Consider the following 26849-nt stretch of genomic DNA (forward strand, 5'->3'; position numbering starts at 1 on the left):
ATGTATGGTATGTAGTATTTTTGGGAACTCGCTGAGCTTTGTGCTTACGATTTTATGTTTAAATGTTTTAGGTACTTCTGGCTTGAAAGGGAATGGCTCGGCTTGATCACATTGCATTCCCCAAATTTGTATTCCGATGTATCTTTATGATTTACTCTGATGTTTGAGAATACATTACACTATGATTATCTTTTAAACGGTTGAATGAATGTTTTGGGTTGTTTAAAAGTCAATTTTTTACTTAGTATTTTTGGAACGTTACAAATTAAGTACTAATCCTATGGAATTTTTTTTTTGGAAAATTTAACTTGGCTTAAAAACAACTTTATGTGCTCTAACCGACAAAACAGTAACCAAACTAAGTCAACCCAAAAACAAAGCGTTAAACCTACACTGTTTACTAAGTCAATTGTGTTTGAATAGAAAACTAGATCAACTAACTTTTTAAACTTATTCTATCAATTTTGTTCTTAAAAACCCATTATCCAAAATCGCATACAAAGGCTACTCTTTATACAATATTACAACCACAATAATGGTTTTGATGGGATCTTTTTAAGAGTCACTAAGACTCATAAATATATCATGTATTACGATCTTATCACAAATATGCCATGGATTATTATCTTTTTGTGGAACGAAAAATCTAATTTAATCCTAAAATACTCCTAAATTCATTTATGTCTCAGACGAGACTTAAACCTTTAACCTCAATGAAGAAAAGCAACACCTGATACCACTTGCCTAGAAGTCATTGGGTAGATTATGATTTTATTGAACAATTGGTTACAACTACGATTCAATCCAACAATATAAATACATTAGGTGTGGGGATATTACTTTAAGTCATGATACTTAATCCAACAATATAAATACATTAGATGCGGGGATCTTACTTTAAGTCATCACACTTGAAGGCAAAGCCTTTTTTTGTTGGTCAATTTCTCTTATTTCTCTCTCCTCTTGGCCAATGTTTACGATTATATGGGATAAGAAACTTTGATATTCATTAAATACTAAGTTATTAAGCTTTTATAGTTACCAACAAGTAATTAAAATAAATAACTTTAAATAACTAAAATTATATCAAGTATTTAAATTCTTCGCATTTACCTTGTTTTTTAATTCAATCATTCTACTTACATTAACCCATGTTTCACCCATTAGCCATTTAATAAATATTTACACATAAAATTTATAATATTCTACAAAGGTACTTCGATTTAAATAAATGATTTCCTTCAAAATAAATCATTATCTAAGCTTCTTACCTAAAATAGAACATGAGAGTTTAGAATGAAAGTAGGCTTTAGAACATGGTAATATGCAAGACATGAGAGAGATTCCCCTCAAGTTTAGACCTGAATATTTTTCCTACATGTAGATTATAATTTGTAGTTAAGTTTAAACTATAAAAATGCTTGATTTGGTTAAAAATTGAATTAGTTACAAGCCCCGCAAAGAAGGGTGTCAAATTAGAATTTTTTTATGTTTCAGCAATTAAATGTAATCTGACTTTGTTGTTCAAATGTGCATAACTCACTCAATTTAACTTGTTTTGACCTGAATCTTTTTCCTATATGTAGATTAAGATTTGTTGTTAAGTTTAGACTATAAAAACGCTTGATTTGGTTAAAAATTGAATGAGTTACAAGCCCCGCAAGGAAGGGTGTCAAATCAGAATTTTTTTTATGTTTCAGTAATTAAATATAATCTGACTTTGTTGTTCAAATGTGCATAAGTCACTCAATATAACTTGTTTGGACTTGAATCTTTTTCCTACATGTAGATTAGGATTTGTAGTTAAAATCGAAAACCCAGCAAAAACCGGACCCGAAACCGGAACCGGTAGAACCGTCGGGCCGGTTCGGTTCTTGATTTTGGCCGAAGCCGGTTCCCAGGTCGAGCTGGTTCCGGCTGGTTCGGTCCGTTTGCTCATGCCTACTTGGATCTTTAGAGTAAACTCTTCTAAACCATTCTAAAATCCTTCTTAAGCTTCCTTATATCCCCAGAATATAGAAACATCACTGAAAAATAGTAATTTTTCCTTTCAAACCGATTAAGACAGCATACTTATGTTTTCACCATTTCATTCTAATTAAACACACCTCCATAATCACAAGTATATGATTTATAAGTTTAACATAATTATACAAACTCCTTTACCACACATACTATAATTAAAATACGAACAAATAATAATTTTTATATATCTTTCACATCAATAATACATGTACTTCTCTTCACATTTAAACTTTGCACTTATTACAATGGATAGTTTTACTAAGTGTTCAATATGCTTCATACCTGTTGTAAAACCCATCATATGAGCTATTTGAAATAATAATTTTAATACAAATTTTAGAACATCATGACATGAAATTCACAAAAAAAAAAAAAAACATATAAGTAAACAATTTGTAGAAGATGTCACAAACGGTCAAGTCTTTAAAATTTAAAAGATTTAAACTCTCAATGCATACAATGGTGTAACATAGTAGATAAATATAAAGTAAACATCTTACATACATCTTAATTGACATTAAGATTTATTCTAAAAAGCTAAAAATCTAACTCCATCTTCGATCTTCAACTAAGTTTCATAATTTGAACACATGTTAAATAAGTATATTAGCCTTGAGAAGTCTAGTAATAATTATTAGGGTTGGGTGTCTGTTAACAAATTCGTCTACTTGCAAATATATAAGGTCCGTAAGTAATAATGTAATATAGTTCACGGAGAACCTGATATCGATCCCATAGGAAAAAGTTAATTCATGCAAAACCATTTCGTGACATTGTATTATGAAAATATGTTTGGTGTTTTGTTTTCTATTAAACCTAAATTCAACTTTATGCAAATTCAAAATAAGACTTAAAACTAAAATTACTCGAAAATAAGAAGCATATAAACTACAAAATATTTTAATTAAGATGTGACTGATTGGTTAACACCATTCAAATAGTTCATCTTCCGGTGCAACAATTCAATTAAAAAAACAAATCCCACATTCATGTGGTGCTCGTGTGAACTAAGAGCATTAGTTCTAGAAGTTAAGTAAAAAAGTGATCAAAATATTCTATAATAATCGAGAATTAAATTCACACATAACAATCATATGAAATCTCTTAATGTTGTTTCTGCATATAAATGAAAATGAATCCAATTTTAATCACCATAATTAAATGATTTTTGAGCCTATGGTTGTCAATCATAAGGAATAATATATCATCATTTAACCTAATGATGTATTATAAAAACACACATAACCATAAAAATCATATTTTGTGGTAAAAATGCAATCTTCTAATGATATTATATATATAAAATAACCTTCCCATTAGTGTATAAATAGTTAATGTTCGTAACAATTCAAAGGGTTGTTTCGGACGTCACTCCTAACAAATCATTTCCATAAAATAATCACTAGCATCAATTTATTGTTACACTTACATTTTATACCAAAACAAACCACAATAGGCAATAGCATAAGAAAAGACACAGATTACATTTAACTAATCAAATTACCATATCAACGAGATCCCGACAAAAGTTTACCCTGTAAAAATTAAAATAGAATTCATAACAATGATGGGAAGAGACTTCAACATCGTCTTAGAATTAAATTCTAGATAGCAATACACTTCACCAAAAACAAAAGAAAGCATAAAAATGAAACTCCCATGTTTTAGTGTCGTTCGATAGGTTTTTGATATCCACAGCCTGGTCCAATTTAGTGTTGGCCATCTACAAGCAAGAGCCCATTCATTTTTAAGTCCACAAAACCGAGTCTGCTAATCTGTTTATGTCAAAGTTCTTTAATATTTTAGTCCACAAAATGCACCATTATATATTATATTATATAACTAGATTATGACCCGTATAAAACGCGGAAAACATATAAAAATATACATATAAATGTATAAAAAGGTTGGCACTATAAAAAAATAAAGTAACAGAAACAGATTTAATATTATTGGTAACATTGAAATGTCTGAAAAAAAAAACAATGAAACACCTGAATTTCTATAATCGTTGAAGGATCTCTTTATAAACATAACTTTTTGTTTTATTAGTTGGACGACCTTCCTCGTCATATATGAATACTTTCAATCCTTTTTCACTTGTGACACGAGAAACAAAAAACATATAACTGACAATGAGTGAAGACGAGCCTACGCAAGTTTAATCCAACATTTGATAATTATTGTCATTGACTTTTGTTAATGGCCATAACAAAATAAACAACTGAATTGCCTCCGCTAAAAACGGAATGAGATTCTTTTATTAGACGAAGTTAACTTCATGCAAGGTATATATGTAGTCTCGTTGAAGAATCTAGCATATATGATTCAGGCTTCAATGACGTGTTTTCCAATCCTAACAATATGTAACCTAGTACCATTGCATAGTCCTTTGGTTTGTTCGATATTACGAAGTAACATGACTGGAACACCTATTTTTAGTGTAAGTTTATGGTTGGAAATTCTAGACGCCTTAAAACCATTCAACACAACTGAAGAGTAGATTGATTTCTCAAAAAAATCTGGTAACTCTATCTCACATAAAGAGTTTAAACTCATATATGTTTTCCTTTCATCTTTCATCAATCCTAAAATGTAGTCGTTGGTAGCATCGAATTCTTCATTTGTAGGTACCAAAATAGCTTTATCTTGAAAATATGATGGATCATCAAGATGGTTTTCAAATGATGGATAAATGGTGGATATAATTGAATGAATATGGTCACTTGTAGAGCGAACAACAACATCTTTTGGAAATTCAACTTCAACTTCACCATCATTAGAGTCACCAGTATTACCTTCACTACTTTTAAGAATTAACTCATCAAATGCTTTTGTCTGATCCAAATCATTAGTTAGACAACCAAACTAAAGCCTCATGTTTACGGTTAAACATAAAACTTTATATTCACGCCATAATTCAACAGGGGAAGCTAAACAATTTGCGATATGCCTAAATAATCGAATGCATATCAACTCGATAACATTAATTGAAAATGTTAAAGGTTTAATGTTGGAAGTTTGATGTACAATTTAGGAATTGATTTTAGATTTACTACAGTTTAAAGTTCATTGTCTGTTTTGGATGATTACTCAAATTACATTGCTAATCTCAGTGGGGGTCACTAATATGGTTGATGGTCTGATCTTGGTCGATGTGATGTGTTCTTCTCAATCATGAAATCAATGTGGATAGCCCGCATACCATGTGCTGAGTAACACCTAAGTGAAGCATTTTAACACATTTAGAACAACATAAATCCATTAACTTGCATGGGATAGTTGGGTAGGGCCAATCAACTATTACAGGAAGACCTTATTACAGTAACTTAAGAACATTAGGTTCTGAATATGCAACATTGTTTTGTATATTGATCATATTCTTTCTGGTAAAAAAATCCTTCAAATGTTTCCTGGTAATGATCATTAGAAAGTACAAAACATGTCAAATAACATTTTAGCTTCATTACATCTCCAAGTTATTTCATATGCTATTTTGAGAGCATCTAAATGGTGTGTAAGCTACTAAAATGAATAATGACTTTAAATAAATTGGGTTAGTCAAAACTGGGTTTTTCTTTTTCTTGTTCGGGTTGTCATATCAGGATTTCATCCTTTTCCAAAAAGATTTCTCCACATATGTTCATCAAGGTAGGCATTCAAGGAATCTACCTGCAGTTAAAGAATTCCAAAAAAAAAGTTAATTTTTAAAAGTACGATGCTATTAATGAATTTTTTTGCAAAGTTCAACGCTATTAATGAAATTCACTTCCAGAACACTGTCCTACAAATGAGCTTCAATGTTGGAAAACATGAAACGTTTCAATATCATCTAAAAATATTCCAAAATAATATTTTTTTTTAAAGTACAATGCCGTTAATGAACTTTTTTTTTTGCAAATTTCAATACTAAAAACAAATTTTCCCTAGAAAATTGTCATATTAATGACCTACTAATTAACATTTAAATTTATATATTTTAGATAAATGGTTCACTTGTGAACAAAAATACATAAATGGTCCATATTTGAAATGTTTTTTTTACAAAAACAGTCTATATGTGAAAGAAAATGAAAATGTACTTTCCATTAACAAAATGTTTTCAAAAAAATCCTATTAATGAGCTCTAATGTATAGAAAAATAAAACTTTTCTAGATTAGCCAAAAAGAATACGAAAAAAATCCTTTTTTGAAACTACGTAGCTATTAATGAACTTTTTTGCAAAGTTTAATGCTATTAATGAATTTTTTTTCCAGAAGACAATCCTTTAAATGATCTTCAATATACAAAAAATGTAACTTTCCATATCAGCTAAAAATAATCCAAAAAAGTCATTATTTTAAGAGTACGATGTTATATATGAACTTTTTTTTTTCAAAGTTCAATACTAAAAACAATTTTTTCCAGAAAAGGTCCTAATATAAGGTTAAAATAGCATATTGTAAAATACTTATCGATCTATATGAGCAAGAATTAAACATTTCCATGAATACCCAAAAATGCATATAAATCATGCCTCATTCTGTAATTAATTCCAACGCCCCACAATGTGGAATCCTCTCAGTGGCAGCATTCCAGAACTCAAACTACATTGGATAATCAATATAAAGAGAAGATGCAATAAAAAATAATAATTGTCACCATCTTATACAAATATTATAGATTATTGGGGTGTTAGATAGCGTTATAACTTGTCAACAAAAAAAATATCAACACCTTGTAGACATCAGTTGTACAACATTTAATAAATATACAAAAAAAACATTATAAAAATAAACTATGGTTATGATATCTCTTCTACGGTATATATGATTATTGAAATTAATTCCAACAAAAATCTTCAATATTTAAGTAGCACTAAATACAACTACCCTCCAGTTTTAGGGCCCTTGACTTCACCCCACTCCCAAGCAGAAACGCTCCCTCAAATACTTAAAAAAACCTGAAAGATTAAAATATACACACAAAAAGATGAAAATGGTAAAATGAACTTTCAAATATAACAACAATATTTTATAGACAATACTACAAACAAGCTAGAAACATGCAAATAGAGACGAAAGAACATCATAATTAGATTAATACCATACACTCATTTAGTCTTATCTTTCTTCTTCCCTTATAGGAGTTTATAAAACATTTTCTATTGTATGATGGATTTCTGAATTACTTTTTTGAGATATGTAAGGTTGCAAAGAATGGAACAACAAAGAAATAGAATTGATAGGTAATCGTAAAAGCAAGATAATAGAATAAGTAATTCCATTCTAGAAACATGTTTGTGAGGCATGGAATGGAACAATGAAAATTTCATATGATTTTATGTTATATATTGCAATTTAAATTATAAAGATAATCCTTCACATATCTTTGTTTAGTTATTATTATGTAATTAAAAATGGTTTATATTGCAACTTTTATACAAATATCTTCTCTTATTGCTGAGAAAACTTTGATACTCACAATGTTACCAACCCTATTTTCAATAGTGTAGGGTGTACCCATTTATCATTAAGAAAGTAAACTCAATAAGAAGATTCAAACCAGTTAAACGAAAGAATAAGGTTGTGCAAGGTTCTTACTATGCTTCTCGGCATGCCCAGACAACACAAGTTAACCAAAAAAAACCCTACTAATTAACCAAAATTAATCAATCCCAAACATTTTCCAATAAGATTTATCGATGTAATCGGTTTAATTATATGATATACTAAAACTTTGTCTTTTCTTTGCTATTAAGTCTAAAAGATATTTTTTTATAATATTAAAAAAGGATAAGTGAATAACTTATTTCTGAGAGCCCAATTTGTATTTTTAAAGATGTTTTTTTACAATAAATCAAAACACATATCACTACTGGGTTTTGCTGAGTTGTAGAATATGTGGATCACTCAATGGTATAAGGGTTTACATTCCATCTCCAAATCCAGGAAGAGATCGAATGGGTAAAGCATTTAGATATTGACTCGAGTATATCTTCCATTCATGACCTGGTAAGCCACAAAAAAATCATTGACTAAATGAATATACAAAAATGTAAAAATAAAAAAGAAAATCGACATATACAAATTCACTACTTAGTGGACATATCTTTCAAATCGAAACAATGGATGAGAGGTAGCGGTGCTGCTGTGTCCATCATTTTGCTCTCCAGATATCTATAAATTAAAAAAATCAAAATCAACAATACAGATCATAAGAACAAAAATCGAAGCAAACTCAGAAAATGTAACAATTATGGATTTAAACTTAAATCGAAAGGTTTTATAGATTGGAACTTCATAGTTGAAACAGAATAAAAGAAACATAATCTAAAACGTACCCAAAATCGATCTAAACTACGACCAAATTAAATTAGAATCCAAAGAAATTTATCTCTATATCATTCCTCCTTCTTTCATGATGATCGAACATAAGACTAGTCTACACAGATCGAAGCCCACATATATTCTATTTCTTCTTTCCCCATTTTCCTCCCCTCTACAAAACTTAGGTTAGATAAATTATGTAAAGAAAAAAGGGAGAGAGGGTAGGGGTACTGGTAATGAGGGATGGGGCGGGGCATTTTTTCTTTTTATATTTGGTGAGATTTAATTGTCATTAATAGAATTCCTAATTTAATTCATTTTATTTTTGGTGATATTTAATTGTTATTAATAGAATTCCTAATTTAATTCATTTTATTTTTGGTGAGATTTAATTGTCATCAATAGACTTCCTAATTTAAAACATAATATATGTTTTATAAAATTTGTGGACAAAAATAAAATGGTTGACAAAGATGATGTCAGCAAATAATCCAATGGTGGAAAATATAAGATTGAAATGCAATCAATGGCCCTGATTTCTTCAATTTAGAATTAAAAGTTCTCTTTTAATAATATTTAGAGATAGATTAATTTCTTGTTCTCCTAGTAACAGTAACTAACTCATGTTACTGTTAATCGTTTACTCCAGTGGTTAGTCACCGCTTCAAATACTCGAATACTACCCACCGCTTCCCCTGTCCTTTCTTCACGACCGGTGCTCCTTTTCTTTTGCCTCACACCGTGTTTCTCTTCCACTCACAAATTAACACCGCCTCCATCTAACCCTTTCCACCTCCTTCGTCTCCACCTCCTCTTTTACAACCCTTTCCATCTCCCTATTATCGGCCCCCATTTCATTCACCAGCATCATTGAAACCTACAAAGGACGCACGCAAAGATTGGTTGACTAAAGAAGCTAAATCGCTTGAGATAAGGGCCTTCAAGCCTATTTCCGTTTTTCTGCTTTTCGCTTATTTTCAATTTCTCTTTGTCAGTTTGGTTTTGGTGATTCTCGGCTGTTTTCTCCTACGTTTTCGAAATGTTTCCTTCTGCTTTTTTTTTCATCGATGATGAATGCTAAAAACATCGGCTATTTGCTATCTATACGCGTCTTTCACCATCTTAATCCATATGCATCTCCATTATACGAAACTATGGTTATATTTGTTGTCTGAAATGAAGGAAAACCTAGATAATAACATGTGTTGGTTTCTCATCATTAGTCTTTGTTTTTACGGAGGAGAGGGAGGCCAACGAAGTTTGTGTCCGGCGTGTTGAAAAACATGTCATCGGCTCTCAAACCCTTAAGCGCACGGAAGACAAAGGAATCAAATCTTTGAGATGTCATGCCCACCAGCTGTTTGATATAAGTTCTCAGTTGCAGTATAAACTGAAACTGGTAAAGTTACAAATGGCTGAACTGCTGAAGTTTTCTTCTAAAGTCACTAGTAAGTTTTTTTTCTGAAAGTGATTGAAATTTCTCACGGACTGAACTGTTGAAGATTCGAGTCTTATAGTAATTAAACTTTTTCAGATTTTTGATTTTTAATATAAGTTAAACTGTTGAAGTGAAGTTGTCCACCTAGGGCTGGCATTTGACGGTTGAGGCAATATCTTTATAGACAATGTCATATGATGCAAAAACAACCTCAGAAACATATGTGTTTGTTTATGGTTCGATAACGAATTCTTCATCTATTTCTAATTTTCTTCTATATTTCTAATTTTTTTTAGCGTGCAACAAAGTCAAAACTGTGTAAAAAAAAAGGAAAGGAGAGTTCTATAATACCTATTTTGGAAAAGAGATGCATATGCATAAGTTAAAAAATTGGTGTTGGTGCAGTTTTCAAAGGGAGAAATAGGGAGGAAGCATCTCTCTTTTTTGGTTCTCGAAGTACTACGCAACAAAAAAGGAAGAACAAACAAAAATGTTTTTTTTTCTTTTTGTTTTGTTTTTTGCTGCTTAATTCTCAATTGGGGACCAATCTTTTGTTCGTTTGGTTCTTGATTGAATTAGCACACATGTTGAATCTAGGGTTTTAGTGTCTTTTGTACTCTTTACACTTAATTTTTCTCTGAGTAAGTTTTTTAACTTAACCCTTGGCAAATAAATACAAGAGGTTTGAACATCAACAATTTTGGTTCTTTAGTTTTTATTATTTAGAGATATTTATTTCAATTGCTTTTGTAGTTTGTATTTTTGTGAATTTAGATGGTAATATTGTAGTTGAAGAGAAATATGCATGGAAAAAAAGTCAGAACATTGATATTTATTTAAAAGATGATTAACTTCATTAGAAATGGAAGTAAAAAACTTAGACAAGCTTTCCACCCGATCCTTCTTTGCAGCAAGCGTGACAAATTGTTAAAACAACCCCTACATATGTTGTTTACAATCAAGTCATTGTTGACGTGCCTTAGGGAATGTGGTTTGCCCAAATCTCCAGATGTCAGAAGTGTAATTTCCCCGTAAGTAAATCTCCATTTTCAATCTGTCTCATACATTTCATTGAATTTTCTAATACATTTGTCATGCTTTTTCATTATGAAAGATTGATCCAACTAACATCTAATCTCATTCCCCTAAATTATACATCTATAGACACATCATTTCGTGGGTAAGGCTTGCCTCTTTTTTTGTTGATCAAAGTTCTTATTCTGATATATAACATTCTGATTTTGGTTTGCAGAACTCCATCCATTGGGTTAAAAAGTTGTTCCTATTATCATAAGGACGATTGCTCGCCAAATATATCAATCACCCGATTTGTTTTTTAGTTTCACCAGATTATTGTCACTGGGCTCTTAGTATATTAAGATAGCGTTCCTTTTTCTTTCTTTGTATGAAATTTGCATAATCTTTCTTACCATTACGATATTAAGGAAGTCAAATAATATCAATTTCAAATTAGATGTATTTTTAGATAGGATTTACTGTTGTATAATTGCCCTAGATTAGCTCCTTGATTTTCTCTATTTTCCTTTGTATACATCCTATAATCGGCTATAATTAGCCAAAGAGTTTCAATACAGAAATTTCATCTTAATACAAAATCCCTATTCCGTTATATGGTATCAGAGCTACCACAGCTCCGGCGAGCCCTAAACCACCGAACTTGAATCCCTTTTTCATTCCGGCAATATGTCAACAGAAACAGTGATTCAAATCACAGCCAACAACCATTTTCCCCATCAAATTGACCACCAACAATTTTCCTGTATGGAGAAAACAAATCCAATCAGCTCTCATTGGTCTTAATCTAGATCGATTCATTATTGGTACACATGTACCCCCTGCGAAATTTCTGGAAGCTTCAAAACCAAACCATGCTTATTCGCCTTGGTATCGGCAGGATCAAACCATCCTCAGTGCTATCTTGGGTAGCTGCTCAGATACGATTCAACCACTGATTTCATCTGCTGACACTTCACGTGAAGTCTGGGAGCGACTGGTTACCAGCTATGCTAATGCATCTTGTTCCAGGGTCATCTCTCTCAAAGCAAAATTGGCAAAGAACCCTAAAGGAACTCGATCAATTACCGAGTTTCTTCACGATATGAAAGCGATTGCTGATGAACTAGCTCTTGTCCAGTCACCGGTTACCGATGAAGATCTACTTGTCCATATCCTTGGGCACTTAGGAGAAGAGTATCAAACCATTGTTGCAGCCCTTCAGGTTCGTGACACTCTAATCACCTTCCCAGAATTGTTTGAAAAACTTGTGGATTTTGAACGTATCCTCAAACAAACTGCAACCTCATCACCACCACTTATGGCCACTGCAAACTATACTCACAAACAGCCCCGTTCCGGCTATCGACAGAACTTTGACAACCAGAACTCTCGCAGAAACAATCAGAGTAGTTCCACTCCAAGGGTGAACCGCAACCAGTCGTTCAATTCAAACAACTCATATGGTGGAAATCGTATGACTCGCAACTCTGTTCACTGTCAATTTTGTAATTTTTCAGGGCATGAAACAAGAGAATGCAGGAAACTTGCAAAATTTCTTCGTGACAACCAGGTGACCGTAGGATGTCCAACACCATCAAACAACGCCTCCCCATCTGCTAATGTTACTACCTCTCGTCCTATTCCATCATCCTCTTGGATGTTTGATAGTGGTGCATCACACCATGTTACGTCTGACCGTGCCTCCCTTCACAATCTTTCTGAATATGGTGGTCCGGATGAGATCGTCCTTGGTGATGGTAAAACTCTCTCTATTACTCATTCCGGTCACACTCATCTTCACACACCTTCTGGTCCAATCTCTTTAAAAGATGTTTTATGTGTTCCTAAACTTCAAAAACAACTTATTTCTGTTGCAAAACTATGTAAGACTAACCGGGTTTCTGTGGAATTTTTTCCCACACATTTCTTTGTCAAGGATCTTCGCACGGGGGCGCGTCTAATGCGGGGGGTGAATTACCTTGATGTCTACTATGCTAGCCTTCCATCCATGCCTCAACTCAACTCAGTCACAACTGTTTCGTCTCTTGATTGGCATCATAAACTTGGGCATCCTTCGCTTCGTATTTTCAAATCATTAGTCAAATGTTTAGATCTTAATTTTAATCTTCAAAAGTTTCATTGCAATTCGTGTTCCATCAATAAGAGTCATAAAGTCTCGTTTGGCATGAATTCGTTCACTACTACAAAACCCTTGCAACTCGTTTATTCGGATGTTTGGGGACCTGTAGAAAAATCTATTGATGGCTTCACTTATTACATTATATTTGTTGACTATCATACAAAATACATTTGGCTATACCCAATGAAATACAAATCGGATGTCTCCACACTTTTTCCCCAATTCAAATCACTGGTAGAAAAGTACTTTCAAACTCCCTTCATCTCTCTATTCACTGACAATGGTGGAGAGTATGTTGGTCTCACTCCTTTTCTTAAGTCTCAAGGTATCTCCCATTTCACTACCCCCTCGCACACCCCGGAACAAAATGGCACTGCCGAACGTCGTCACCGCCACATTGTGGAAACCGGACTAGCACTTCTTCATTATGCCAATCTTCCACTCTCCTTCTGGACCTATGCCTTTCAAACATCGGTTTATCTAATAAATCGCTTACCTACTCCACTTCTTGACTCTCAAAGCCCCTATCAAGTACTCTATAACAAAACTCCAACATACTCAAAGCTTAAACCGTTTGGTTGTCTGTGCTACCCTTGGCTTCGCCCGTATGCCAAAAGTAAGTTACATCCCCGTTCTAAAAGATGTATCTTTCTAGGTTATTCTCCTTCCAAATCGGCCTATAAGTGCTACGACCCCACCAGTCATCGTCTATACCATTCCCGACATGTGGAATTTGTTGAAACCATCTTTCCGCACAAAATGTCCATCACTACCTCACTTACCATTCCCACAACCGATACATTTCTTTTTCCTTCAACACCACCAACTCTAATATCTTCCAATATCCCTAGCATGCTTTCTCAACATCAACAGCCCTCAGACCCATCTCCCACTTCATCACCACCATCCCCTCCTACGAAAGAAACTGAACCCACTCCTCATACATACCATCAGACTCCGCAACACCACAACACTAATTTCTTTGATCGAATAACCTCCACACCAGCCTCTGAACAGCCCACAAACACCATGCCATCTACTGCCCAGCAATCCCTATTTTTCACCTACCACCGCCACCGTGAAGGCCCAGCTCCCACCAAGTTTTTTCACTGCCAAACAGCAGCCCAAACCGACCAAGCAACAACCCAAACTGTTGCTGTCCCCACTGCAGAAATTCCTCAAACAGAACCTCAAATTGTTACTACTAACACACACACAAACCCCACCTCGATCCCTCATACAACCACCCAATCTGTTCCTGATCAACAATCAACCTCCAACCACCCCATGCTTACCAGGTCCAAAACAAGCTGTTTAAAACAAACTCATCCCATCATTAACCTTTCCACCCTTCACCCGGTTCCCTCAATCATTGAACCCACTACACACAATCAAGCTCTAAAAGATCTCGAATGGCGCAAGGCAATGGACAATGAATTTAATGCCCTTCTAAATAATTCCACATGGGAACTTGTTCCACCTTCCAACCACAAACCCATTGGTTGTAAGTGGGTGTTTCGTATCAAAAGACGCCCGGACGGGTCCATTGACAAATTTAAAGCGCGTCTCGTGGCAAAAGGCTTCCTTCAAGAATATGGAAAAGATTATTTTGAAACCTTCAGCCCCGTTACTAAACCTGTCACCATTCGTATAGTCCTCTTCATTGCCCTGTCTCAAAATTGGTCCATTAGACAACTTGATGTCAACAATGCCTTTTTGCATGGCACCTTGCATGAAGATGTTTATATGTCCCAACCTCCAGGTTATGTCAATCCGGATCTTCCCCACCATCTTTTCAAACTTCGCAAATCTCTATATGGGCTCAAACAAGCCCCACATGCCTGGTATATGGAGCTTACCACCTTTCTTCTCCATCTCGGTTTTCGCAAATCACGAGTTGATCCATCCCTATTCATTTATAATTGTGATGGCATCATCTCTTACTTTTTGGTGTATGTTGACGATATTGTCTTGACGGGTAACAATACCACATTTCTCCAAAGTGTCATTCATGCTCTCTCCAAGAAATTCTCCATCAAAGATCTTGGTATGCTACACCATTTTTTTGGTATAGAAGTAAAATTCCCACCGTCAAGGGTTTATTTTTATCCCAACATGCTCACATCCAAAATCTCCTTACACGGTTCAAAATGGATGGTGCAAAACCTATAACTACACCACTGAGCTCCACCCATCCTCTCTCTCCCAATGATGGTTCTCCAACCATCGATCCTACACCGTACCGCCAGCTAGTGGGTTCGCTTCAGTACCTTGCCTTTACTCGACCAGATGTTTCCTTTGCTGTCAACAAGCTCTCGCAATACATGCATGCACCATATCAACTACATTGGCAAGCCTTAAAACGTGTACTCCGGTACCTTAAAGGCACAATTCACCATGGTTTGTTTCTTAATCATGGTTCTCCTTTAGATCTCACAGCCTTTACAGATTCAGATTGAGGTGGTATTGCTGATGTGGGACGTTCCACAACCGCCTACATTACATATCTTGGGTCCAACATCCTTTCGTGGCGCTCTTCACGTCAGAAATATGTGTCTCGATCTTCAACCGAAGCCGAATACAAGGCACTAGCAAATGGGGCAGCTGAGCTTGCATGGGTGAAGAACCTTTTACTTGAACTTGGAATATCTATTAAAGTACCACCCACTCTTTTTTGTGACAATGCGGGTGCCACATACTTATGTGCAAACCCAGTTTACCATTCGCGTATGAAACATGTCGCATTGGATTACCATTTTGTACGAGAAAAAATAGCGGATGGCTCGTTAAAGGTTTTGCACATTCATTCGGCTGATCAACTTGCAGATATTTTTACCAAACCCTTAGGACGGGGTCTTTTTCGGCGACTTCGGTCCAAGATTGGAGTATCCGATGGATCCTCCATCTTGTGGGGGCGTATTACGGAAGTCAAATAATATCAATTTCAAATTAGATGTATTTTTAGATAGGATTTACTGTTGTATAATTGCCCTAGATTAGCTCCTTGATTTTCTCTATTTTCCTTTGTATACATCCTGTAATCGGCTATAATTAGCCAAAGAGTTTCAATACAGAAATTGCATCTTAATACAAAATCCCTATTCCGTTATATATGAAACCTTGCTATACTAGGACCAAATTTAAAAAACGTGTTGATTTTAGACTAACCATTGTAAAAAAAAACAGCGTTTAAAGCTAAGAGCTAAGTCATTATGGCAGTTTGCATGTGTTATTTGATTCATGTTTTCTGTTGTGACAAACATTAGCTCAAATTTCTTCTAAAACTATCTAATTTTAGCAAATTCGTTATTGACATCATCTTCTTTCTTTTTGTAGAGATAATAGATAGTCATGGAAAATGAAGGGAGATATAAGGAAGTTCAAGTGGGTTAGATTGACTTTTCAATACATTTTGACTTTTTCTTCTTGAGTTTTATGAATATAACAAAATTTTTTGTGCAAATGCAAGTGACTGAAAGAATCAATGTGTAAACCCCTCAATGAACAGTACGCATGAGTTCATTAGGTAAAAAGAGGACCCCCGCAAAGCGGGGGATACTTCACTAGTTCGAGTTAAAAAATACTAAGAAATAAATATACCTGTGCAATTCACTCACACACTCGTCTTATAATATTTAACCATTTTCTCCTCAAAATTCTTTAAAATTTTAAAATGGGAGTAAAATAAGCATTTAAAAGTCATTTAGGCTGGTGGGTGTGCGCACACCGGGCTGATCCCTCGGCTTGCCGAGCTCGGCTCGGTTTCTCGGTTAATACTGCCGAGTTGTGTTGACCAATGGGAAAGTAGGGTAGCTGGCAACGACTATTTCCATTTAAATTTTCTTAAAAAAAAAAACTCTTATAAATACTACAACCTTAAACCATTTTAACTCATCAACATCAACTTACAACTCATATACACTCTCTCAAAATGTCGTCTTCGTCATCTTCATCGTTGTTTGATGCCTTGCTTGAAACGACTATAGAGGTTATTCAGGAGGTGGAGCAGATGATCGAGCAACTACAAGAAGAAAATGCGGAGAATGCACGCCGGAGGAAGAGAAGATACATACAAAGATTTCGTGAGGCGGCTAATGATCGACTCCTGCAAGATTACTTTGTGGATGACGCCAACTTTATAGGATATTATTTTCGTCGCTGGTTCCGTATGCATAAATCTCTGTTTCTGTGTATAATCAACGACGTCACGATAGTGTGTCCATTTTTTGAACAACGTCGAGATGCTAGAGATACAATTGGTTTTACTCCTATACAAAAATGCACCGCTGCACTTCGTCAGTTAGTGTATGCCACTTGCCCCGATGCACTAGAGGAGGACCTTAGGATGTCCGGACGTGTTGCATGCAGACCCGGTTTAGGGCAGGTGCAATATGGGCAATGGAAAAGGGCCCAATTTTTTTTATAGTATATGATGTATCGGTTCAGCCCCAAGCAATCCAACATTATCGGAAATCAGCGTCAAACCGAAGACAGCAGCGATCGATCATTCGATCAATACATCATCGATTCATCGTGTCGTTTTCGTTAAAAAAAAGTTGATTGTAGCAATCAACAAATACAAATCAGTCCAATCGACATTCGATCAGGGCAGGGAAAGGGCAAGGCATCACGCCTCAACGAAAGCGTGCAGCAATCATCGATTCATCATTCATCGAATCATTGTCCATCCTCCATCGAATATCGATACAGCAGATTCTAGGTGAGCGTCGATCATGATTAGAGTCTTAGACAGTTAGACGATTATCCATTTATGATTTATCCTGTATTCCTATTATCACTTTATCAATGATTCTTCATTCTTGAATCTTGATTCTTGGTCCTGCTAATGTAATAGATTATGAGAAATTAAGGAATGAGGAATAAGGAATTAAGGATTATGAGTTTGTAAATTATAATTGTCAATTCAATTGCATATTTGAATCAGTTGAATGTTTGAATGAATTATAGAATAAATAGATTATCAATTTTTCAGATTCATGGTATGTTTAATTGTGTAATTGTTTAACTGTTTATCTTTAACTTTTTAATTTTTCAGATTCTTGAATGTTATTCATGAATGTTTAATTGTTTATCACTATGTCGTGTTGTCATTATGTCATATTATCATATTGAAATCTGATTGAATGATTCACAATGTTGAATGAAATCAATGAATGATTTTGAAATAGATTATTAGAAACAGAAATTATATTATGAGATTATGTTTATTGTATAATTGTTTATCAGAAATTTGGAATTTAGAAACCATAGTGTTTAAAGAATCAAATCATATTTATTGTTTGTAAAATTTTAGAGATGAAGTGTAAACAACCATCCGGTAGTGAAAAACGTAAAAAAAAAAGAACTAGATGAAGAAAAGAGAAAGGTTGAAGCCGGTGCTCTAGATAAGTTTATCCATAGATAACCTATTGAAGAACATGTTGAAGAGCACATTGAAGAGCATGTTGAAGAGCATGTTGAAGAGCACGAACATATAGAAGTAGAAGAGGCAGAAGAGCAAGAGCCCGTTAAAGAAATTGTTAATATATACATGATCCAAGAAGGTGGGAAAAACTTAATTTTGAGAAGATTAAACTTTTGGTCCAAAAAGATCCTAAAAGAGATAATAGTATTATGTATGGTCCCTACGATAAATTTGGTAGACGATTTTCTGCAGCTTTATATACAAGAACTTTACCAAATTTGGAGAAGTGTGATAGAGAATGGCTAATATATTCGAAAGAGCTAGGCAGTGTATTTTGTTTCTGTTGTAAAGTGTTTAGAAAAGGGATTTCAAAAGGTAAATTGGATGGTGAAGGTTATGCAGATTGGCACCATGTTACCACTAGGGTTAAAGAACACGAAATTTCATTGGATCATCTTACAAATAGGAATAAGTGGTTTGATATGCGTAAAAGATTGAAGTTGAAATAAATAATTGATAAAGTTCAATACGAGCAATTCAAGAAAGAAAGAGATTACTGGAAACAATGCCTTTTGAGAATCATTGCAGTAGTGAAGTTTCTTGCTAAATATAATTTAACATTTTGTGGATCCAATGAAAAGTTGTATAAAAAAGGTAACTATAAATTGTAAATTTTTTTCTAATTCCACCAAATACCTTTTTGTTAATTATTATGACTGATTTCACTTCTTATTTGTTAATTGTATTTAATAGGTAACAAATTTTTTTTGGGTGTCATTGAAATGTTGGAAGAGTTTGACCCGGTTATCAAAGAGCATGTGAGGCAGATCACAAGTGATGGGCTTCATGTGCATTATCTTGACCGCTTAATCCAAAACGAACTAATATCTTTGCTACCTCAAGAAATTAAAAAAGAACTTATCAAGAAGATAAAGGAAACAAAATACTACTCAATCATACTTGATTGTACTCCCGATTCAAGTCACCAGGAACATATGACTATAATAGTGAGGTATTTAACGTTATCATATAATTTTGTTACTATCGAGTAGTCCTTTTTAGGTTTTTTGAATGTTGATGATACCTCTGGAAAAGGACTATTTGATATTACACTTAAAGAGTTAAAGTCTCTTGGTCTTGAAATTGATGATATGTTTGGTCAAGGCTATGATAATGGAGCAAACATGAAAGGAAAACACCAAGGAGTGCAAAATAGATTTTTAGATATAAATCCTAGATCATTTTACACTCCTTGTGGTTGTTATTCTCTTAATCTAACATTATGTGATATGGCTAACAAGTGTGTTAAAGGAAAGATCTTTTTTGGATTCATCCAACGCATTTATACTATCTTTGCAAATTCTACTAAGAGGTGGGAAATTTTGAAAGATAATGTTAAAGCTTGGAGTCTAAAGTCATTGTGTCAAACTCAATGAGGAAAGTCGGGTTGAGAGTGTAAAGGCTATTAAACTTCAACTTGTGGATGTATGGGAAGCTTTACTTCAAGTTGGAGAAAAGATAATGATGTTGCAATTGCAAGTGAAGCAACTTCACTAGCAGAAAAAGAACTTGGTGACTTTGAATTTTTGGTATCAACTGTTATTTGATATGAAGTAATAAACCATGTGAATACTGTGAGCAAGAAGTTACAATCAAAGGATATGCATCTTGATAATGCTATTACAGAAATAAACAAATTGATTGGGTACTTCAAGGATTATAGAGAAACTGGTTTTTCAAAAAAGATTGTTGAAGCTAAGGAGATTGCTATTGAAATGGGTATTGATCCAATATTTCCACAAAAGCGTTTGATTGAAAGGAAAAAAAAGGTTTGATGAGAGTTCAACTAGCAAAGAAGTTTCATTTACACCTGAAGAGAATTTTAGAGTCATTTATTTCTTATTCATTGTTGATCAAGCTATTTCTTCTCTGGAGACAAGATTTGAACAATTCAAAGAGTATGACAAAGTATTTGGTTTTTTATTTCCACATAATTTGAGGGGAATTAAAGATAAAGATCTTAAGTCGTATTGTCATCGTCTTGAAAAAACACTCAAGTTTGAAGAAAGATCGGATATTGATGCCGAGGAACTTTATACGGAGTTGAAATTATTTGAGACATTGGAAACAATGAATTTAGTAACCCTATAGATGTAATGAAGTTTTTGAAAGAACTTGATTATTTCGCAAATGCAAGCATTGCATACAGAATATTGTTGACTATTACATTAACGGTTGCATCTGTAGAAAGGAGTTTTTCGAAATTGAAGTTTGTGAAATCTTACTTACGCTCCACAATGACACAAGAAAGACTTAGCAGTTTGGCAATGATATCTATCGAGAACGAAATCTTAGAGAGTATAGACTATGAAGAGTTGATCAACCAATTTGCAATCAAGAATGCTAGGAGGGCTTCACGGATCGTCGGTTAGCTGTTAGGATATGTAATTACTCATTAAAATACTATGATTTTGTTTTGTTTATTGCTATAAAGTTTATCGTCATTTTAATAAAAAAAAATCAGTTTATGTAATTTAATCGTTACACGTTAAGGCCTAAGGGCCTTTTTTATTCACCTCGTCATGGGCATTTGAATCCTCAAAACGGGCCCTGGTTGCACGAACTAGCCTTCACAAATTTTGCAAGTATGTCATGAGATTATATGGTCCACGATATCTGTGCATACCTACTTGTAGTGACATCCAACAATTGTATACTCATCACTCAAACGTGCACGGCTTTCCTGGAATGTTAGGAAGCCTAGATTACCTCTACTGGGCATGGGGTTGTTGTCTGAATGCCCATAAAGGGCAATACACCTGAGGCGATCATGGTTATCCAACCGTTGTACTTGAAGTGGTGGCTTCACAGGATATGTGGATATGACATGCATTCTTGGGCTCAGTTGGCTCCTTTAATGACATCAGTGTTCTTAACATGTCTCCGTTACTTGAAGACATGTACAACGGGACTGCACCCGACTCCTATTTTCAAGTAGCTGGAACATCGTATATGAACGGGTATTATCTTGTGGATGGGATCTATCCGGAGCGTGCTTGTTTTGTGAAGTCATTGTCTTGTCCAAATTATCGAAAAATGTTGAAGTTTAAGAGAGCTAAAGAGTGAGCGAGAAAGGATGTTGAACGAGCATTTGGAACTTTGAAAAAACGTTGGCATATTCTTAAATATCTCGCGCCGTATATGGAGGAGAAGAAAATGAGCGAGGTGATGTATACTTGTATCATATTGCATAATGTAATTCTCGAAGACGAATGAAATGCAATATGTGAGTATAACGAAAACGAGATCGTTCCACCGACACAAGCTTTTGAGGTTGGAAGCGTGAAGTACATGTCGAGGAGGGCATTAGTTCATGATGTTCAGACGCATCATGTTCTTCGTAGGGACTTGACGGAACATATTTGGAACGTCAACCACATCGATCTTAACACGAAACTGGTCGACGATTTGGAAGGTCAATTTTCCAATGAAGATGTTCTTTAGGTCTATCTAGGTTTGGTAATTTTAGTTTGTATGTTTTTTATTTTAAATTCTATTTTTTTTGGTGTGTTTGTTGTTTTTTTGAATTTCTATGTTTTTATTTTGAAGTTTAATGAATTTTTAGTTTTAAAAAAATGCTATATTTGAAATATTTATTTTGTATATTTAAAAAAAAAGAAAAGATAGCATGGCAAGTGTGGCAACCTGCGCCTAACAAATAACAAATTTTGGCTAAAGTGTGGCAAGTGTGACGTGACGCTTACGTGGACCGTGACATGTGTGGCACCGTACCCACTAGCCTTATTGATGGTAAAAATAAGCACTAGGCACTCGCGTATTCCATACACAATGCAAAACACAAGATTAGCAACATTTCAATAAAAGAAAGTAAATATCCTCCTACATTTTATTCCTACTTATATTCCTACCATATCAAATGTTGACATGTGTCATATTTAATGACACATTTAATGAATGAGGATATTTAATTTCTCTTTCAATAATTATGGAAAAATCTCAAAATATTTACATTGCTACAAAATCATCAAATTCGATAAGCTCAAAGCAAAACTTCCAATATAATGCAATTTTGCAATGCATGTATGCTTCTATATATTCTCAAATGCCAAAGTCATATCAAAGTCTAAACTAGGGATGAACATAAGTCGGTTTAGGTCGGTTTTTGGCTAATACCAAACCAAACCGTAGAAAGTCGGTTTTCGGTTTGTAAAACCATATAGGTTCGGTTTTTGCATGGTTCAGTTTTTCGGTTTTCCAGGTTGGGTTTTCGGTTTTAAACCGTGGGCTTATGAACTCCTGTTTTTTTTTCTAGTTTTTAGGTTCAAACTCAGTCAAAGTACGTTGCGATAAATAATATTGTATCTACTTTAAATATACTAAAATAAAGAGTACGAATTATAGTATTCTAAAAGCATAAAAGTGTTCAAAAGATCAAAGTTTAACACCATTAACAGTTTGTTGAAGATAAACATAAAGTAATAAAGAGATAAAATCTAAAGTCTAAAATTAAAAGTTTAAAACATAATACCAAACCGTTATTTTTCGGTTTTTGTAAAATTCAAACCTAAATCGTCGGTTATTGCTTTGGTTTCGATTTTTCAGTTTCGGTTATGTCGGGTTTTTTTTCGGTTTTCGGTTCGGTTTTTGCTCATCTCTAGTCTAAACATCTCACAAATGATGTCTAAAAAAATTATATAGCTGTTCAAAAAACAAAAAAATGATGCCTAAAATTGTGAACATCTATAGATGGCACAACTAAACACATCTTATGCACGTTCAAATCAAGTAGGTACAAGTGAACAATCACACAATTACCACGAGAGGTTGTAAATTAAATTTGGTGTGCTAGTGAGCCCTCTAGAATGTAATCACAACATTTTTTTTTAACATTTTTCAAATTCCAAAATTTGGTACCCATGTCTTTTGTGGCCACACAAGTTTCAAACTTATCCTAAAGTGGATACATATGATCATTGATCAAAGTTAAATTTCCAAAACAGTAAAGTTTGTTCCCATTAAACAAAAACCCTTTACAAAACTCATGCTGTGAATGCACACGATATTATAGATAGTATTTCACACATATGTAGAAAGGGACATGTGTTCTTTGGTCGCAGTTCCTCTATTCCATTTCTATTGATAAGTAGAAGCTTATTTGTCACCAAAAAAACAAAGTTATTACGTAGATAATCATTAATTAACATCATAATGATCACACATTCCCAACTTGAGTTTGGAGAGAAGGAGGGTGTTAGAGTGTATTTCGCTAATTTTGGATTTCTCAGGGTTACCTTGCATTTTTTGGTAATTTGTGATTATCAAAGTTGAACGGTGATTTGTCATAATTTTAGTGGGTAGGATTTTTTGGTAATTTGTGATTATCAAAGTTGAACGGTGATTTGTCATAATTTTAATGGGTAGGAATAATTGTAGGAATAAAAAGTAATAGGATATTTAATTTCTCATTTATAAATACTTTATTTCAGCAAGGTATTTGACATTGTATTTTGTTACGTTGTAAATTACGTTTTCTCTACATCAATAACACATCAACGAATTCAAGCCTCCATCTATTTCTCAATCCCTTTCGTCGATCAAATCATATTCCACACATGAATCCTAACATGACCATTAGTTTATATCTTTTAGCAAGTCTTTAGTTTTGTTATCAGTTAGCCCGACCTATTTTGATGTTTCAGAATTCAGATGCGTTGTTTATTACTATCTCTATGCAACAAAATTGTCACTAACATCAAAAGTTGTACGCAAGCAACAAAAATAGTAACTTACGCTGTAAAATGATCTGTATATCATGTAATAAGTTCATACATCTGTTAACTCCAACTCGATCGGACCTAATATATCATCTACTCCACAAGATTTACTTACTCCATCTACAATATAATTTTATTTTACTGTGAATTCTATAACAATAAGTTATAACCCCAATCAACATTTTGTGTAAAAAAAAAGTTAATTCCATATTTGCTCATCACATTCACCACATCCTTCTTGAGCAACATCATCAATCTGTACGCCGGAATCATAAACACCTCCGATCTTCCAATCAGCCGGCAAAACACTCTTGGCCCAAATCCACTTTCCGTCATAGCCGGAGGTCACCACCAGCCGGAGTTGCAGGGCACCTGCCGGAGCTCTACTCGTGTCCCAAACAGCCCCATAATTTCTGGTCAAATAAGTCCAGCTTGACGAACCAACCTACAGAAGAAAGTCAAACCATGAATTAGAGGTAAGTACAAGTGTATTGCATGATTGTACAACTTGTATTGCATGGCTTTTGACTAACCTGCGCAATGTCAGCGCCAACGATTTCGGTTTGACCACCTTGGTATAGGAATTTGAGTGCAAGATAATTAGGCTTTTGAGTAGATTCTTCAACTCTTACAGTGAAGTTCTTGCCTTTGAAATCACATGGTACTCTGTTTTAAGGGATACAAAATCAGGTCAAAAAAACTTTAAGTAAAACAATTATGAACGTATTATTATGGAATAGCAATTGTTTTTTTTTTTTTTAAATACAAATTGAAAAGGTTACATTTAGCAAGAGTGAACTTTATATGGGATAATCAATGATAACTAAAACTACAAGAAGTCATAATTTATACATGTTGTATCAATGGCAACTAAAACTATGGGGGTGTTTGCTTTATGCATATATATATGTATGATTGTCCAAATAGAACTAAAACTCAAAAGAGTTGTACTTATGGCAAACTAAAACTAGAAAACGTTGTATTTTATGGTTATGCATGCTTAAAAAGGGTTGTACTTTATGCATGTATGATTGTACCATGACCAACATAGACTAAAAAAGAGATGTACATTGACACATTGTGCATGTATTATTATACCAAGGACAACCAAGACTCAAAAAGTTGTATTTTTAACCATGCATGATTCTAACAAACTATCAATGGCAACTAAACCTTAAAAAGGATTGTACTTTATGCATTTGTGATTGTACAAAGTGCAACCAAGACTCAAAAAGACTTGTACTTTTTGCATATATGATTGTACCAATTGACTCAAACTCACCTTCTATACTCCACGTTGGCAACACCAAGTTTCAACAAGTTTTTGCCCATGTCCTTATTAGCCATGGCCATGAAAGCTCTACCACTCAACACAAAATCCGTCTCATTGTTTTTATTCTCATCAGTTACTATCACTTGAGTCCCAGTTTTGCTACACAGCTTAGAATCCAGACATCTTACCTGCAAAATTACATCCATACCCCCATTCAGCACACAAAATTCACACAACAATATGCTAAACACCAAGGCCAAGAATGTAAATATAAGAATTCCTAACCTGGAAACAAGCCCCACAACCCGACCCGGATTTGTAAAGGTTGGGAACAGCAGCAGCAAGGTGGCTACCATAGAAGCTAGCAGCAGAGGAACCATACCCACATGCTCCAGCTGCATTAATTTCAGAAATTAATTAATACCCATTAAATTATTTGAAGAAATATTATCTGGGTCGATCTCAAAATTAATTTTTTCAATTAAAAAAGAAGTTGGGTCATAATCGATGATCATCAAGAAAGTGATTTACTCGTGGATTAGAAAGAATGAAAGAAAAAAGATTAATTTTTACAGCAAAATTTACTTAAAAAACGTCGGTTCGTGAACACTCACAAGTTTATTTCAAGAAATCTTTTCTTGGTCAATCGAATAATCGATTATATCAATTCAAAATCCATATGGGTCGTGATCAAATTGATCATCCATTACAAAGTAAAGAAGATGGTAATTAAAAGTTTCTTACAAGAAAGAGAAGAAGCTTTGGAGAAGAAGGCAGCTTTGCTTTGATGAAGGCATCGATCACAAGCATTTGTGGTGGAGGAAATGGAAATGAAAAGAAAGAATAGGTAGAAGAATCCCATTTAGTTTAGTGTGTGTTTTGGAAGAAGAAGGAGAATAAGAAGGTAAAGAAGAAATGGATTACAAGTCTATTTATAGTTTTTTTTTTTTGGGATTTTTATTTTAGTTTTTTGGTGTACGCGTGAAAGAGAAATGGATTACACTTTAACACGGTTATGGTTATCATCAAAATTTCTTTACAGTAAATGCAGTCTAATGCGATTATATATTTACATGCATAGAGCATTAAATTAATACATTCTTTGTTGTTTTAAAATTAAACATGGATTAGGATTACAATTATTAACTTTTTGAACGGTTTACAATGTTCGTTTAATCTAAAAATAACTTTTTCTAAATACTTAGTACATAAAAAATAATAGTTTATAAGCATTTATTGTACTTTAGACAATTTTTTATCCTTAAACATAATATATAATAAAAATCGAATAGATTTTAAATAAAATAATTTGAAACTGTCACCTGTAAAAGAATATAATATATTTGTCTAAAAATCATTAAGATATTAGCTAAATTTGGTGAGAGGAATGATAGATATCAGAATTCTTTTTTCTAAGAATATATATT

At 33.8% G+C, this 26849-nt stretch overlaps 2 protein-coding genes across 2 annotated transcripts; both read right to left on the reverse strand.

Moving 5' to 3' along the window:
- Positions 1 to 4353: 4353 nt before the first annotated feature.
- LOC145131362 (uncharacterized) lies at positions 4354 to 9202 on the reverse strand. The gene is made up of 3 exons (XM_079066057.1): positions 9119 to 9202; positions 8113 to 8184; positions 4354 to 4863 (listed from the first exon to the last, which is right to left on the reverse strand). Exons 1-3 carry the CDS (start codon positions 9200 to 9202, stop codon positions 4354 to 4356), a joined length of 666 nt encoding a protein of 221 aa, XP_078922183.1.
- A 14959-nt stretch (positions 9203 to 24161) lies between these two features.
- Positions 24162 to 26338, reverse strand: LOC145133708 (expansin-like A1). Its single transcript, XM_079068663.1, has 5 exons — positions 26167 to 26338; positions 25708 to 25817; positions 25432 to 25610; positions 24683 to 24815; positions 24162 to 24594 (listed from the first exon to the last, which is right to left on the reverse strand). The coding sequence occupies exons 1-5, from the start codon at positions 26282 to 26284 to the stop codon at positions 24349 to 24351; spliced, it is 786 nt and encodes a 261-aa protein (XP_078924789.1). The 5' UTR covers positions 26285 to 26338; the 3' UTR covers positions 24162 to 24348.
- Between the last annotated feature and the right edge of the window lie 511 nt (positions 26339 to 26849).

The sequence above is a fragment of the Lactuca virosa genome, chromosome 8, assembly GCF_052849685.1.
Source record: "Lactuca virosa cultivar CGN04683 chromosome 8, Lactuca_virosa_CGN04683_v6, whole genome shotgun sequence".
In the NCBI taxonomy this organism is placed as follows: Eukaryota; Viridiplantae; Streptophyta; class Magnoliopsida; order Asterales; family Asteraceae; genus Lactuca; species Lactuca virosa.